Source organism: Anthonomus grandis, chromosome 8, assembly GCF_022605725.1.
Source record: "Anthonomus grandis grandis chromosome 8, icAntGran1.3, whole genome shotgun sequence".
NCBI classification, from domain to species: Eukaryota; Metazoa; Arthropoda; class Insecta; order Coleoptera; family Curculionidae; genus Anthonomus; species Anthonomus grandis.
The window spans coordinates 11997919-12016322 of record NC_065553.1 but is presented as its reverse complement, the minus strand read 5'-3'; the positions used below and the strand labels follow the sequence as shown (position 1 = coordinate 12016322).

At 31.5% G+C, this 18404-nt stretch overlaps 1 protein-coding gene across 3 annotated transcripts in view; it reads right to left on the bottom strand.

Annotated features, from left to right (window-relative positions):
- LOC126739549 (modifier of mdg4) overlaps window positions 1-15003 on the bottom strand; it is a 110976-nt gene extending 95973 nt beyond the window's left edge. For 2 of the 3 annotated variants that reach the window (XM_050445296.1, XM_050445293.1), the window contains exons 1-4: window positions 14841-15003; window positions 11386-12076; window positions 11062-11273; window positions 10157-10246 (exon numbers count right to left, since the gene is read on the bottom strand). In XM_050445296.1, coding sequence (XP_050301253.1) covers window positions 10157-10246; window positions 11062-11273; window positions 11386-12065 — 982 coding nt within the window. In that variant the 5' untranslated portion in view covers window positions 12066-12076; window positions 14841-15003. Of the gene's footprint in view, window positions 1-10156; window positions 10247-11061; window positions 11274-11385; window positions 12077-14242; window positions 14404-14840 lie in introns of those variants that run through there. The other variant, XM_050445295.1, reaches the window with a different exon arrangement.
- Window positions 15004-18404: the final 3401 nt, after the last annotated feature.

The following is an 18404-nucleotide window of genomic DNA, read 5'->3' as shown; positions in this document are numbered from 1 at the left end:
GGAAACAAGATATAGATTCAAATTGTTAAATTACAAAAGGTATTAAAATTACTTACACAAATTAAGGGGTTCCCTCAATACATCTTACAGATCTAGTGCCTTAGTTAAGATTAAAAGCTTAAAACGATTAAAAATCAATAATATATAATATTTTTAAATAAATTTAGTGGAGGATGACCGAAGTATCTTTATAGTCACCCATTGACATGTTGTTTAGTTATACATTTTCATTCTTTTTTAATTTTTGCTATAATAATAAAGTCAGATGCGTCGTAATTTTTAAAATCCAAATATCTCGCAAACGGTTGCTCATACCAACTTTTAACAGATAGGTAACGTAAAAGAGGATTTGATAAATATATAAATATATGCACTGTTTCTGAAATTTCTTTCGGACATTTTCGAGCCGTAAAATTTTTCAGTAACATTAGACTGACTCATCCTGTATGAGTACCGACGCAATGTCATAAATCGGATATAAGTATACCGTTGACAAACAGTAATTGCAGTTATACTAGTGCTATATCTGAAACAATCAAGGCCCTTCTTTAACTCTTTGGAAAAACAGGCATCTAACTAGGAGAGAATCAACCAAGATGATTTTGAGTGGAACATTTTGAAATGTTTGTAATGATGGAGCTGTCGCAAATAACCAATAATACATGAATCAATTGTTCTTTTATATTTCCAATTACTGCAGAGGACCAAGATGCTAAAGTATTATTTTGTTCTAAAGGGACGATATTTTCATAGATAACCAGATATTTAAAAAATTATTTAATTTATGTTTTTGATTTTTTCTTAAACGGTAAAACTATATGTAGAATCTTCTTAATGTTAAACTTAGTATCTTTTAATCCCCTGTAGATTCAAAGAAAAGGTTTTAATAAAATGCCTATGCTGTATATTATGAATATCTACTATCTTATTTTTTTAAGATTCTGCTACCTTTTTATTTTATTCTTTCAACCATAAGGATTTAAAGAACTTCTAATTTTTTTTCTGTACTTATATGTTTATTATCTAGGAATACACCATCGTAATAACATTTTCTTTCTTCAACTAAAAATAATTTTACTAACGAATAATTTGCAATAATGAACAATTTCCTATTCCTACAAATTTCTTCTATGATTTTACTCCAACCCAGTTACAAATTAAGGTCCAAAGCGTAAGCCAAAATAAGCAGTTCATCCAGATCTGCGTCAAATTAGTAAAAATATTGCGAAAAAGATATGCATATTCAGTATTAAATTCTGATGACCATCCTTGATCGTCCAGCAGAAGCTTATAGCTTGGCATTTTCTCATTCACTATCAAGCTTATATAGCTATACCATATATTTTGACATAGATTAGATTAGATATCCAGTACGAATGAAATGTTCTTATCATTTTTAACCATAAAAAAATCGATACAGGATTTTCCATCGATATTTACTTCATAGGTTTTATAAAAACTAAAAAGAGGGCCCTCTTGAATTTTTATAATCCGTCTCTATCGATAAGTATATCCGTGCATGTTGTATATTTGCCACAAAAACTATTTTTCCTTCAATGTATTTTTTTCGTAAAGTGTTGACGACGCCTTCTAAGGAGTGTTAAAGTGTAGGGTCCATTTTTTTTAAGTTATCCTAATTAGGAAGCTCCACCTAGAATTTGTATAATCTTTCTGCATCATTGTGTTACAGGACTAATATTTAAAATAAAAAATTTACTAAGACTGCAAATTTTAAGTGTTTGTTCAAAACCTGAAATTGGAATTAAGATTTTGTATTAGGTATGGTAAAAATGTAGAAATTAGGAAAATTATATTTAATAGAAAAAGGTTTTTGGTAAAAAGTTTTTTTGGTGGAGAGTTCCGAGAATTTATCGTAACTCGTACGAGAATCCAGCAAGTCCTTTAGTAGTACCATTAATCCAGTTCCATCATCAGCGAAATTTGGTATTTTGCTGATAATCCTTTGAAAAGGGTGTAAAACTAATATCGCGAATTACGTTTGGCAGCCAATTTCATTACTCTATAGATCTGTATACCATTTTTTTATTAACAAGGTTAATGAAGTTTCATTATTTTTCTTTAAATTTATTGACCAATTATTATGCAGCAGATTTATGTTTCTATGAACAACAATGGACAATTAATCACATACTCCTTACGAGATGAAATTAATTAAAATTCACTTCATGATAATACCAGGATTAACATATGTGCTGAATGTACCATAGAACTTCTACTAATTTTATTTAAAAATCAATTTTAAGAAGCCCTGGTAAACAGTTTTTTTCCTTAAAATCTTGATGGTTTTAATTTAACTAATAATTAATTTGATTCAATCCCCTTTAAAAAACGGCAATTTAAAAATTTGCTTCAGGTTTTTCTTTTGCTTTCCATTTTAAAACGTTCCAATTTAAACTTTAGCTACAAGACTGCCTGTCTAGCGCAGCTCAGCGTAATAAAATTTTGAGTTAAAAACTATTATTATTAAATAATTAAAGCAGTAAAATAATAAATCACTTTAAATTGTTTCTCCATTTATGAATTCTTTGGCATGTTTAAGAACTAGATGTTCCTAGAACAATAATTTTGACCGAAATCTAAACATACCTACCTATTTCATTCGCTAAATCTGAAAACCTTTAATTGCTTTCGTAGTTCTTCCATAAGTTTTGCGTAGTTCTTAATTGATCGATTTCTTCACTGATGTAATCCGCATATTGCTGAAAACTTTTCTTCGACATATCAAACGTTCTCCTGGACCAGAAACAACCAACCACCAAAATGTACACATGCATCCCAAAAGCAAGATTTATTTATTTACAACCATTTGTGAATCAAATTTTTAATATTTAGCACCTTAAAAAACTGAGATTCTTATTTGGTTCTATATTTTTTAGTGGTGAGCGAAGTCTATGGTTCAAAATTAATATCTTAACCCACACAAAGAGAGCAATTTACATAAGGTATCAGGAAATGTCGACTGATAAGCAGTTCAGTACGTTGTTAAACCGTGGGAATAGACTTAACTATTGATAAAAGCTAATTATAGATTGTTCACAGTGACAAAAATAGGTTATTTAAATGCATTTCCTTGTATGAACTAGAATTTGGGAACGTAAATTGTCAAATTCTTTAGTTGTAGCTCAGAAAAAGCTAGAGTGATAAGTATTCATAAAAGACTTTATCTTATTAATATGAACAGTAATAATTAAGAGTTGTATCCCTAACAGTCTTTTTTATATTTTAAAAGTTATTCTTTGAAAATAAAACTTATATTAGCTGTAAATTATTGTTCAAAAATAATATGATTTTAACATGTGTTGTTTGTGACAACCATAAGACCTATAGAAGGGTTCTGCTGATCTTGTTAATTACTTTGTTAAGTAATTTCTCTGATCTTAATTTGTCTTAATTGAGCCAATGTTTAACAATCAACTCGACTTAATAACTTAAAATACAGGGTGTACCAAATTCGAGAGTGATCATTTTTCAAGATTGTTTAAATTGATGTAGTTGCCTGATTTGATGTTTGTTTAACGCCGTTTAACATGACAAATTCACTTTCTTAGGGACACTTTTTACGCCCTACCTGATGGTTATTATTAAATATTTAAATGGATTGAATATTGAAATTTAAATAATCAAGAATAAAATGTACTAATGCGAAATAAATGGGCCCTAAGAAACCGTAAAATGTAAGCCAAAAAAGCTCGACTTAGTTTTGATCTGCGGCTTTAAATAATATAAGGAAAACTTTTGGTTTTCTGGCAATATTTGTAAATGAAATCTTATCAAATAATAGAAGTTTGACATAACTTAATTAATCTTATGTTTTCCGAGATCCCAAATGGTCACTCTCCAATTTGAAAAACCTTGTATCTACGAGTACATACTCATATGAATGCATTTAATTATAATTAACTTTATTGTTGCACGTTAGCAAAAACAAATCATTATAAACCAAAAATTAACTTGTTTTCGATCCAATTAACTGTGGATAAATAGATTCCATTTATTACACACCAAAGAACTTTTTTTTGATATTATACTTCATGAAATTAAATTTTAAATCAATTCTTGGAAGGATTCCAATCTCGAATTCTCTGTATGCAAGGCTTCTGCTCGGAATTTTAGTTGTAAAACAAAACGGATCCTGGTCCGATTTATGTTAAATTACTTAGGAATTACAGAGTACCCAATAGGCATGTGGAGTTTCTTCGAACAAATTTAGTATGAAAATTAAAATTCACGCTTATTTAGCGCTAATTTTTTTTTCTTTTAATAAAGAATCCAGATAAGACAAAGAAGCAGTAAAAAATCGTTTACACGTTAGAAATAAGAGAAAAAATGTGAACTTCACCCTCCCCACCCTAGCAAATGAGATTCCCAACTCTTAAATTAATAAGATGTAATAACATACTTGAGTAACATTGAATGTTTGAAAAAAAAATTAAAGTTGTAACCTACATGATTGTGGAAATGTCTGCTGCCCAAAAAATCATTTTGAAGTACTACTCATGGAAAGTTAATAGTTGGAAATTAAAGTTTATAAATAGTAAAATATACATTTTAAAACAAGTTAGCCAATGCGCAACTAAATTTCAGTTAAAATGAAAGGGGTTTCCTTAAATATGACACCCCATATTGGTTTGGATATTTTGCGTTAAACCTTGAAAATTGACTGGTTGCAACTTTTTGTTCTTTGCTTAAATCTTTGGAAAGCATAATACTAAAAGTAAATCAAAATTGTGTCAAATTTAAGGAAATGCAGCTTACATTATTTAGTAAAATAAGTCGTTCATTTGAAAGTCAAACTTGAATTAATTTTCATCGAGAATTGAAATGTATACAAACCTATTTCGACCTATTAAATCCAAATAATCATTGCAGAAGCAGAACCATTTTTAGACTTCTCTTCAACCCAAGCTCTCATAAACACAGTTCCGCAAGGCAGCATAAATCAAATTCTAGAGCCTAGTCCAGATTCTAGATTAGTAATTTACTAAATAAGCAAGTTATTTGTCAAACTGTATTTTCCGATTAACTAGAACGCGTTTAATAGCAGAAATAGTCGCCTTATTTAAGTAAATTATTACACCAGAGTGAATTAGGCTTAAAGATTTGAAAGTTTTTACAGAAAGTAATGCCATAGCCACAGATTTATAAAATAAAAATATTTTTTTTAACTTATCAAAATTATTTAACAGGATAAATAATTTTCTGCTCTAGCTTTAATAACCAAATTATTAGCATCTTTTCAGATCAAAGGTTTAGACAAATAATTCCAAAACTACTCTCGATGGAATTAAATATCAAAATGCAATAAGTTTTTGGCTATAGCACACTTTCATAAAATATTGTAACTTAATTTTGAAAATGATTTCACCATTTTTAAATAAATACTAATATCAGACACCGAAAGAAACACAGCCATGTAGAACAGTAAGGTATATTAGTATCTACGCCATTTTGTTTTACGATTAAATAATTCCCCTAATCATATACATAATATATAGTAGCACGCTTCTATACAATTTCCTTGGATTAATAACCAATAAAAAATCTACTTACTATCAACATCAAAGGTAAAAAAGGCAAGTACCTTATGCAGGTATGATGGGTAACTGCGGTTTTCAATAGATGGCAAGTAATAAGGACTAGATCATGCATAATATAAAACTAAAAACAAAAAATTTTGAAAAATTAAATCTTTGGTGTAAGAATAAAATGGCACGTAAAAGGAACTAAAATATAAACAATATCCTAACCTTAGGAGACAAACTAAAAAATAAATAAATGTATAAATTTTTAGTATTTGCGGTATTTTGCAACCACCCACTATTTCCTTAAATACCCTAGCTATGTAACTATTTACAATGTCCATATTTAAAAAAAAAATGAAAATTAAGATCTTTAGGTTATTTTTCCTTGAATCCCAAGTCAAATTAAGCCATTACTATAAAATCATTTAAAAAATTTAGTGAATATTCACTGAAACCCAAACTTGGAAATTATAGAAAAACTTTATCCCCAATAACAAATTGGGAAACCCTATAAAATAAAACTAACTTAAACCTTTGGTTTATCTTTGGCTAAAAAAGAATGAATTAAAACGTCATGACGGAAGGACGTTTCGGCATCCTATACACGCTAATGCTATTACTAAACTTTGGCATGGTATTTGGCAACATCAAAGTATTCGGTAAAAGGTCAACAGAACCGCGAGACCCACCCATTAAATTACCCCCATTATGTTTATTCTCAAAATGGCGCTTTAAATTACTTTGCTGATGAAATTTTCGATCACAACATGCACACTTAAACATGGCCGGTTTGCCGCACTCGTACTGAACATGTCTGCGCATGTTTCCTCGGTGTTTGTAGATCTTGCCACAATTTTGACACGGGTACCCAATCTCGTGCTCGATTTTTTGCAGGTACCAAGAACCATCTTCATCTCCTGGAAAAATGATTCTGCTGTACCAGTTTAGTAACGTATCTCACACTGTGTTTGAGAGCTATGGCTTTTCGATATTTACTTTAAACTACTGCACTTTTTTTCTGTTACTTTAAAGCAATCATTAAGAACAATATTTAAGTAAGCACAGTAGTTTAAAATTTAAAAGTCACACAAGAACAAAAACTAAAGCAGGTAGAGGAAAAATGCAACAGAAACAACTAAATTTTTATAACAAAATCTATTGACCATCTATCAACAATTAAAATATCAATGTATATTTAAGACTTTGGCTTTGGGGTCTCATGCTGTCTGAGCTTGAGCATTCTGTAACAATAGAAAAAAAAAGCTTTAAAAAGTGTTGAAACCAAACTTTGCAACACAGTAAGACTGTTGTGACATTTTTTGTTACAAAGAAGTAAGCAAAAATCGTCTTATTGAACTGGGAATTTCATAAAGTAGAAACCCATTTTAGTAGAATTTAGCCAAATTAGTAAAGTTATACTAACCATTATTTTTGGGAATGCATCACCAGAGTTCTGCTAGACGTCTTCTTCCAAATGGTCTTCTTTCTTCACAGCCTTCTTCAATTCTTGATGAACAGGAATTATAAGGAAAATAAACAGGATTAAGTGGAACAAAGGACTAACAAGGTTTAGGAAAATAAAGGAACATTTCCCCACCCACTCAATAAATGACTAGAAAAATTTTCCCACACCAATTTTGAAAATTTAACAAGAATGTTTCTTTTTTTCATGAACCCTTAAAATATCCCTTCTTGTAAATTTCCTAAAGCAAATGCCACAACTGAATTGTCTATCAACCCCACATTCATACCTCAGATGCCTTTCCAAAGTGTAGGCAACAGAGTATCCCCTCCCGCACCTTGTGCACACAAATGGATAGTTTTCTGCAAAAATGTCAACTCTCATCAGAACTTTCTCAAAAAAAAAATATGTCAAATTCTTAAGTTCCCAGATATTTCAAGACATAAATTATGACAAAGTAGCATAAATTATGTCTCAAATCTACAGGAAACAAGACTTTAAGACATTATTTTTCAACACCCACACACTAGCCAACCATTAAGATGCAAGTCCCATGATTTTCCCAAAAACGAATTTTGCTTAAATTTTTGACAAGCATACTGGTCAATTAAGTATATGACCAGCCTGTTTATCAAAAATTTGAAGACATGCATAGGGCTCATGTTCACGCAAAAAAGGAATTAAGGAAATCTGGGTGCAAGCTCTTGTTGGCCCTCTAACTCAAATGCACAAATACTTTCTTGCAGAAAGGTTCCATTTTGCGAGCAAAAGGCACTTAATATAATTATTTGAATTAAAAAAAAATTAATAGAAGTATTTCATATGCAAATACCACCAAAAGTATGATGGAGTTTGCTTATGAATTAAGAAATTTAAAATATTGACAGTAATTTATACTTTTCTGGATTTTTTTAAAATTTTATTACTGCTATTTTAAAAAGTAGCAATAATAAAATTGCAATTTCAGAAGCTTTAACAAAAACAACTGAAAGTGACTCACTTAACTATAAAATTAATACATTAAACCTATTGCTAACCTAAAACTTAACCTAGTGTTCCTTTTACGGCCTTATAGTAAATAATAAACATCGTAGGGATTGTATTGCACAACACATGCAATACAAGTTTCCAAATACAAAAAAAAAACATTACAATGCATTAAGTAATACATTGCAAAAAAAAAATTAAAAAATTACCCCCCAAAACCCCATGTTGCATTAATTTGCACCTTTATCACAAAAAAATGAGCTAAAGGTACAGTTTAACACAAACCAAAGCACTTAAACAAAATTTTAAAGTAGTTTTTGCAGTCAGAAATCCCAACTAGAAAAAGAACCTAAAATTTTGAATAAATGTTTCTGAATTAGCAAGACAACAAATGTTTGCCTTACACAAAAAATGGTGCCAAATAAATCAGTCTTGTAACAACTGTCACAAGACAAGAGAAAACAAAACTGATACATTTTCCATTGATTTAAAAGTGTAATCAAAGGAAACTTATATCAGAGCAACATTCATTTTTTACAACCATATCCCAGGCAGACCAAGATAAAATTGTAAAAAAAGGAAAAAAATATACAACAATTGACAAGACTAAATTTAGCCATGCCAAAAAATACAATCAAAAAGGGATAAGGAAAATAATATACACAGTAAAAGCATGCAACATGATAGTACTATGTTAGACCACAAGTAAAATGAGATAGAAGGCCAACAGATAAATTGGGACACCAAACAAACGATAAACTACATCAAGTTACCCCCATATCTTAACAAACTTCTTCCTGGTCTACAACAATAATGCAACACACTTTCAAGATACAGGGTATCGCTTGCTTAGCCTCCCAACAAAAAAATAAAAAAAGAAAATACAACCCAACTTTTAATGTTTCTGATCCTAAGGCAAAACATTTTTAGGAACAAATGTATATATAATATTTGAAAACAAAGAAAAATAATAATAATCAAAACAAAATAAAATATGCAAGGAATTAATTATCAAGAGCCAAGACTTGAAACAGTCCCTGATTTTTGTATAGGTTAAGAAAGAACTGGCCTAATGGTTACCACTTGGGTCCTCCAAATCATAATTAATAAGCCCAAATACATATCATCCTTAATAAAGTAGAAAGGGTGAGATGTAGGCTGAATCAAACTATAGAAAGTGGCAACTGGGCTATTTCTTCCTTTTGCCCTTACTCCCTTCTTCTTACCTTAACAAAGTACTCAAATTCAAGATGGTTAATGACTACAACTTTCATGTTTCATTATTATTACAAAGCATTTTATCAAGAATAAAATGCCAGTTTCCTATTTTTATAAGCTGTTAACAGTATAACAGTTCTTAATCATTCATCTTTGCTTAACTAAATAGTGAAGTGTTAGCAAGCATAACAACTTCAAATAAAAAATGTTATCAGCATAACATTAAAAAGAAAGCATTAACTGCATAATGCTTCTTGTACAAACTTAGAAGCATTCTACAAAGTGCTATTATCCAATATCTAAAATGAAATGTTATGAATTCAATCTAAAAGAAAAAGCTGGAATGGTCAAAATTCATTACAAAAGCCATTCAATTAAATGTCTTTAAATATTCCTCTTCCAAAATATCAATGAGTCTAATTTGAAAAAAATTAGGGAGAAGGGTAGACAATGATCAAACCATACCTCTTAAAAATAAAAGCTACTGGAAGCTACAGGTTAAGGATAAAGCAAACCAAAAAGACTATACACAAGCAAGTTAAACGCACCAAAACTAAAAGGATGGTAAAATAACTAAAAATAAAATAATCAGAGACTGGAATCTCGGGTTCAGTTTTGCCTTAAAAATCAGAAACATTTTAACTGCAATACCTATGTCAAGTCGGCCCAAAAACTAAAAGTCATGTAACAATTTTGAAACCTTGTCAACAAACACAGACTGAATAATATGAAAGAAACAAAGAGTTCTCACACATTATTGTCTGGCTTGAGCCAAGATGACTTAAAAGCCCACAACCAGAAAAAAAAAATTGGTTTGCATTGAAACAATTGTTGATTAATTGAAAAATGTTAAAAAAATAAAAACATTTCATTATTAATGGAATAAATGAATGGCCTTCTTGAAATCAGCACTGAAGTCAATAAAAAATAAAACAAAAAATCTTACCTTGTGAGTCCCTGTGTGCACCAACTGCCTCTTGGGCAGCCAAGAATACCTCATCTTGTGATTGATTACCCATTTGCCAGTGTCCAAATCCTGATAAAAGTAATAATATGAATTAATTGAGGAAATTTTTAAGATCAAACCAAAATTATTATGAATAGATTTCTTAAAATTTCATAATTAAATCCAGTGGATGTATAACTTGCTTTCCAAAGTTTCCAAACCAAGTTCTGTTTTCAACATTTCAAAACAGTTAGAAATAATGGATTTTTAAGAGACAAGTTTTGCCATTTAAATCTAAAGATTTAAATCATAAAAAATAAAGAGGCAAAATCAACATGATAATTAAAGCAGCAAACCTTTTTTAAATCAAAAAATAAAAATCATAAAGGATGGACACCCAGAAAACTGTCTAAGATCACTTGTCATATAAAATAAAATCCCAGAGCATTGAAGTGTGACAAAGAAGTCACAGTTAAGTATTCAACAAGAAAAAAATAATACAATGAAATTTTAAGTTTTAATTTAAAAAAATTGCCAAATTGCTTCTTTATATACCATTTAAGAAAAATGGCCATAAAAAACAATGTAAGGCCAATTATACCCAAAATATCAAACCAACCAAAATGCAAAAAGTATTAAATTGATTGTTAAGATAAATGAGTAAATAGATTTTCTTGGCTAAATTTTAAAATCCAGTTTATGGTAGCAGTACAATGTTTCCAGAGTTTTTATCAAAGTGATCTTAGTAATAGTTCTGTTTTTTAATGTAATTGTAATGGATAATAATAAATTAGATTGTGATAGTTTTTTTCTGAATGTATCACAAGGATTTGATCAATTGGACAAATATTTTTTTAACTTTAACATTAATCCAGAGCAATTCTGTGAAATTTAAAGATAGTTACCTTGTGCTGATCCATCGCCACCATGACTAGGTCCCGCTCCATCATCCATTTGTTCCATATTGCTCAAGTCATCATCATCTAATGTCAGGTCCTCTACACTGTCCTCATTCATTTCCTCAACATATTCAGATTTAGGTTCTAGCATCAGTTCTGTGTGTGTTTCCAATTTTTCTTTGATAATAGGAACTTGTGGTGCCGATTCTTCTTTATGCCTATAAAAGGAAATTACAAATATTTAATTAAGATGAAATATTTTTTTTAATTCTCTTAATAAAAGTGTATAAAATTATAATAGAAGGAACAATATAAATGTGAGTAACATACCTAGAGATGATTTCCTGTTTTGGGTCAATGTTGTCAGACATATCAGAGTTCATTTTAATGTTAGCAGTAACCGAGGGAATGTTTTGAGGAGGCAGGCTGTGGGCATCTGAAGAGTTTGAGGCATCATGGTGATTTTCTATTTCTTCAGATTTACGCCTCATCCTTTTTTTCTTACGAGGACCTGGTGACATTGAGCCTTCTCTGTCATCTCGACTTCTTTGCTCTATCGTCAGACCCTGAACCTTTGGTAATTGAGTTTGTGTTTGAGGACTTTTTGGGGGCGCCGGAGCGGGAGCCGGCCTCTTCACTGGCCCTTCATCCTTTTTATTGTCACTTAATCCCTTTATTTGAAGGGATTCAGCTGCTTTTAGTAGCGCCCCCAATTGATCTTGAGATATGTTTACCTCACCCCTGTACATGTAGTCCATCATGGCTTTCAGTTCTTGGAATTTCACGTCTTTTAGGATGAGGATCGGGTGTTTGTCGTAATGTCGAGACAATAATGCCTCGAAATATGGACTACATGCCGATAAGACGACTTTGTGTGCATTTAAGAATTTACCCTCTGCCGCGAGGGTACAATCCACCAATTTGTCATTTTCTAGTAATGTGTCGAATACCGCTACTAATGTTGATTGGTGGTTGTTCCACCTAAGGCAGAACTGCTGGTCGTCATCCATTATTCTAATAACTGTAACAATAGAGAAAATAAAATTAGACATTATTCTACCAGATCGTAATGTCTTCGTGTGTATTAAGAAATGATGCTACATAATGTAAGACAAAATCTTGTGTACCAGCTCCTTAAACACAAAAAACTACAAATTCATAGAACCAATACATATTTTCAAATTAAAATTTAAGAAAAAAACACATTATCAAAAAATAACAAAAGAGCCTTGAAAATAGGTAAAACTGCTGCCAAAAACAGAAGTTAAATTAAACAATAATAGAACAAAACAAAAGGTATTACAAAATATGAAAATGATGTTATAGCACAGGTCGAAAATTATCAAGGCTATAATATCCTTTAGTTAATAAAAGTGATTTTAACTTGTTTTTAAACTTTTTAATATCTAATGTATGTTTAATAGATAGAGGAACAGGATTGTACATTTTTTTACTAAGGTATATGAGAGTTTCTGGTAACGCCTGGATTGGTAGGGGGAAAATCATTTACAAGTTGGACAAAGGCATTCATTTAGACATGGTAGTGATGACCTAACCTAATATTTAAATAAATAGCAAAATAGTAGAACACCTGACAATGAAAATTCCAGTTAGGTAATGAATATTAATTGTAGTGCAACAGAAATATAATTTGTAAACAGCTCGACTACTTTAAAAAACTTTAATTTTTGGTAATTTTGCAACTTTTGTCAGAATCCAAATTTCTCCAGTCAATTTTCTTTCAAATAAATAAGAATTGATGTAGAGGGAAAAGGGCCTATTACAATATTGGGCCCCGTTATTAAAATACATATCTTTCAGAACCTTTGAATTAAGTCTGTCTTTAATATGGCTCCAGTTAAGTTTTACTTCAGTAAATTTGGTAATTTCAATAAAAAATCACACAAATAAGTTGATTTTGATAAAAATTGCTAAATTTGAGGTTTACCTAATTTATTTAAAAAAAAATAGTTTGAAAAGGGATTTCGAGTTCACATACTTGCAGTAGTCATAGATTAAGTTAAAATGAAAATCCCAGTGTCCCTCCACTAGTTTATTTCACATAAATCTGATTTAGAATTCCGAACATGTTTTGGACTCAGTGCTATCCATTATCAGAGAATAAAAATATTAAAATTGGCAAAAATTTACATACACCAAAGTTCCATTTTATGCCAATAAAAAATCAAGTCTTTTTTTATTAACATAAACTCAAACTTTGGTGTATGTACCTCAATTTTAAACTTTTTATCCCCTGATGACAGAAACCACTGTATCCGAAACATGCCGGGAATTTGAAAACAGATTTATGTGAAATAAACAAATTTTACCTTTTCACAACTATAGTAATTGGTAGGGTCTAGATTTAAAAAAATAAGCCTCAAAACTGGTTAAAAGGTAATAATCATCAAAATTTGGGGTAACTATTTAACTTTCTATGATAAAAGAATGAAAAGCAACTAATTTTGAATCAATATTTATATACCAATACTCTCATTAAAATTTGTTTTATTTAGCCAAGATTAATGAAGGATAAAGATTTGCTATAATTAAAATTACAGATATCATCAAACAATAAAGAAAAGAACCCTGATTATAATTTTCATAAAGGCATAAATACTTGAATGTTGAATATTTATATAGATTTAATGTTAATTTAGTGACCCCATTTACTAATTTGTAGTTTTAAGGGTTCAGTTGGATGTTCCAAGGCTTTTAAATCTTATTTCTCTTAACGTTTTGGCCTATATTATGCCTTCTTCAGAGCAAACAGAAAAAACCAAAGCTTTTTGCTTAGAATGGCATTTTTAAAAGATACACCAATGTATTAATTTATCCTGTCTAAGGAAAAGCTTTAACTTTTTCTGTTCGCCCTGAAGAAGGCCTAATATAGCCCAGAACGTTGGTAATAAAGAGGAAAAAGATTGAAACGGCTTGAGTTCTACTTGACCCTACATCAACTCAACCTTTAAAATTCAAATGAATTTCATTTTGTTGGCATAAATTAAAGAAAACCTTGTACCTGTAACCTAAACATTGATAAAGTTTCACTAAGGTATAATTTTAAAGGAGAAACACAATAAAATGGTCGCCACGTATGAAAACCAATATGGCCGCAATAAGACTCGCAGCTTTAGGAAAATAGCACGAAAACAAATTTACATCAACAATAAAAATAAAGGCTTACCAAATATGAATCAATAAAAATAAAAACTTATTAAATTATCACAGAAAAATCAGCAAATACTGAACACCCATGTGCTCATCGTTCAACAACGTTACACTAAAATGGCGGAGTTCTTGTGCACCACCAACACGAACAACTTCGAAAGTGCCAAGTCGAACAGAAGAATAGCGGAATTGCGCAAGTTCCCGCTTATCGAACGCGGTCTCTCCTTTTCTAGCGCACGGGAGTAGATAGAGATGGAGGAGATCGCCGCTGAGTTAGCGCAAGCTCAGAAAGCGCAACCGGAAACACGTCAACTCACAACTCAACAACGAGAATGGTATTTAAAAAAATGGCCGCAACAATGGCGTCTCAAATTGGAAAATCACCGTTTTTACGTTGTACGAATTATGTAGAACAGATCTGATAGTGTCGTATAAAATGTGTTTGTTGACATAAACAAGATGCGATAGGTGGCAATCGTTGGCGGTGAGCCAAACCGCGGTCGTGTTTAGGAAAAACACCCAACCGACGCCATCGAGAAAACACCGAAAAAAAAAAATTGAAAAATTCTGAAAAAAAAAGACATGGAAATTAAAAAGGGGAAATAATAATTTACCTTATTTGGCACCTATCACTATTATCACAATTCACTTTCACTTAGGTATGAACTCTTAAAAAGAGAAAAATAACTTTTAGTGTTTGCTAAGAGTCTTCATGAGGCGGCATCGAACTTGGAACTAAAAACGACCGGGCCGGTTGCGTTGCTCTAGCGCCCAGCGGAGCGGACGGCTACGGTCCACGAGCCGTTCGGATTGCTGGCCGGCTGCGCCCATGGCGACCGCGCACCGACGCCACCCGCCCGACCAATCGCCGCGACGCCTTTCAACGTTTACCGGGCGCTCATCGGAGCCGGAGAAAATTCCCGCGTCATACCGCGAGCCGTCCGCTCCGCAGGGCGCAAGAAATAGATGAAGAGAGAGGAACCGTGAAAATGGGAAAGAGAGAATGTAGAGATGAGAGAAAAGAGACGAATTTGATCCATGAGAAATAATGAGCCTTGAGGTTCTAGCAGTAAGGTCGGTTTTCCCATGAAAACCTTTTTCTTTTTTCTGTGCTTTGGGAGGGATTTTTCAGACCTCACGCCATTCTGGCGGGAAGGGGGATTTCTCGTCTTCCTTCTGTTCCATGCGGATTTTCCCGCTCGCATGAAGTCTCCTCATCTAGATTTTCATTCAATACTTTGTCCTATTATTAGCCGATTACATTGGAAAAAATCATTTTTCAGGCTCTTATAATAGGTTGCTTTGTTTACATCGAATTGCGTTTAAAATTTCTATTGTTGTGATGACGGCACCGGTATTAAACATACCGGGCCGGTCTTGGCGGCAAATTTGAATTTTAAGAATTGGCGGCTTCATTGCGGTTTCGTAACCGTTTAGCGGAGCGATTACGTGCGTGGCAAGACAATCGCGCGGTGACCCGGCATGATGAATAATTATTATGGTTGATTATCGCGCATTTTATGTTTATCTCATTTTCGCATGTTTAGAGTAGCCAGCTATAGGGTCAGGCGAGGGAACAAATATGTATGCCAAAAACGTTGGAAAATCGCATACGCTTTTCGAAATATATGCTTTTGTTGGATTTTCTAGGATATCTTTTAATGTGAGGACATGCCACTGAGGCAAGCCGAGTCTCCTCCATTCAGAGAAGGGCAGTAGTACGAATTCTTCAAAAGTTACCGAATAGAGCACATTGCAGATTTTTTTTTTTCCAATTTGAATATCTTGACTTACTTATTCCCTCTTCATTTTTGCCGAAAGGGGTTAAAAACCCATTTCGAACTTCGTCTCGAGACATTTTCAGTGGCGCACACTATCAATTAAAAAAATATTGGATATTTTACCTTTTTACTTTCTACTTACGTGGTTTTTTATTTTTATAACCAAGAATAAAAGCGATTGATTTTCTAAACCTATATTAATGGATTCCTTTCTTCGTAACACTATTTGAAGTACATTTTTTAAATGTTTTTATGTTTTATGTTTTCATCATAAAATAAAAAAATTAAACAAAACATAAGTAAAATTAGACACTATAATCTGACTTAAAAGACTTAATAAATAATATATACAGTGCTTTTCTTTGAAGCCCCCCCCCCCCCATTTATTTTTTGAACGGGTCAAAAAAATTTTTTGAAACTTGGCATAAGTAAATTGGTCTATAGATACTATTTTTCACTGTAAACTAGGTAGTTGTAAATTCCAAGATGGCGGCTATGCGACGTCTTGAGAAAAAATTTTAAATAGAAAGGGGGGTCGTGTGGTACCTCATTTTAAAGGTCTCAATGAGTACTTTATAACCCTGAAATATTAGACCCATATCTTAACTCGTTTCAAAATGGCGACCTAATAAAAAAGTATTTTTTTTTATTTTAACGTTTTACATTTTTATGATTTTTGAATAGGTAAAAATCAGTGTACGAAAATAAATGCGTCACTATTTTATTTTGACATAAAAACGACAGTTCTAAATGTCAAAATAACACATAAGCGCCATCTTGAATAAATGCATTAAATAGAAATCTTGTGTTACCTCATTTAAAAGGTTTTATTGAGTACTTTTAATATTTATTACATGGACTCAGTGGACTCCATTTTGACCTGTCTAAAAGTAACAGCCAAAAAAATACACTGTTGCGATTTTATTAACGTTTTTAATAATAATATACAAATAATTTATATTGAAAAGAAGAAGAAAATTGTTGAGCGTGTGAGATAAAAATTTCTAAATTGATTTTTGCTATAAGTGACGTAATACCTAATATAATAAGTAACTCATTATGAATTCGTCACAACAATACAGATTTTAGTTAGACACTACTTGCTAATACAGAGTAATAGGGGGCGTTGTCCATAATAACAACAGTCTGTTCTGGAATATTTTACAACAGTTTTTCTTCTATCCATTTCGTAAAAGTTGTTTCATTTATTTGCCCGTGATAATCCCCCGTAGATAGTCCAGCTTTAAAAATTAGAGATGCACCCTAGAGAACAAATCCATTTTCGTTTCCGGCTTGTACTACAATGTAGCGACCACTCGAACTAATGTTTTCTGCTATTCCGAATATTCCATTAAAATGTAAGGAGCATTAATTTGCTCCGGTTTTGACATCTTCTCCAATAAAATTCATTATTTTTTAATAATCTTCGCCGGGAGTCTTTTTCAAAAAAAATTCTCAATTCTTCTTATTACAATAAAATCAGCATCATCAATTTTTTCCAGTACTAATAATCTCTTACGTTTTTTTCCTGGAGTCGATAAAGGCTCTGTAGGGTCAAACTCTCGTCGATGTTGGTCTTCTTTTCTAATTTTTATTATAGTACATCGCCCTACTCCACAATACATCTTCAGTCACAGCTGCTTGTTCTGTTTTATTTTTTAAGGGTACTTTCCTCATCACCAATCCTTATTACATTTGCAAAAACATCACGAGTCTGACCTTTCAAGACTTTATTTTTTAAATGTCCCATATTACTGATTAAGAAACCACACAAAAACTAATATAAACACCGGAAGAAAATTAACGCGATATCACAAGATTATCAATAAATGAAAAATTAAACAGATACTCGCATACTTTTAGAAAAAGATAGGCGGTTCTAAAATAGTAGGTGTGTGCTATGTAGGTAAAAGGCTACATTGGCAGGTTCTAATAAAAAAAGCGAATAATAAACCTGTCCCCAAATCATTTACCAATATGAATATATATATCATAAATAATTAGATTAAAACATGTTTGGATTACTTAATGTTATCAGATTAGCCCTTTAAGATACGACTGGTAAATAATAAAAAGGCAACTCGAAAGGTATAAAAGGATACAAAAATGAAAGGCTAGGTGCAGGTCATAAATTATTAATTATTTTATAACTATATAGGTACTAAATTTCCCTTTCCTTGATAATCCAACTATTATAATACACTAATATATTGATAATTAAACTAATATGATACCTGCATAGACAAATACCATATTTTATGGATAATTCCCAGTGGGACGCCAGTGGGACTAATTTTTTCCTTTTAACCTATTTAAAATGTTACGGCTCCCGTGATATACTCGTAAAAGTTCATTGTTAAACGTTAAAAAAATGCACTGTTGTCAGTCCTATTTTTC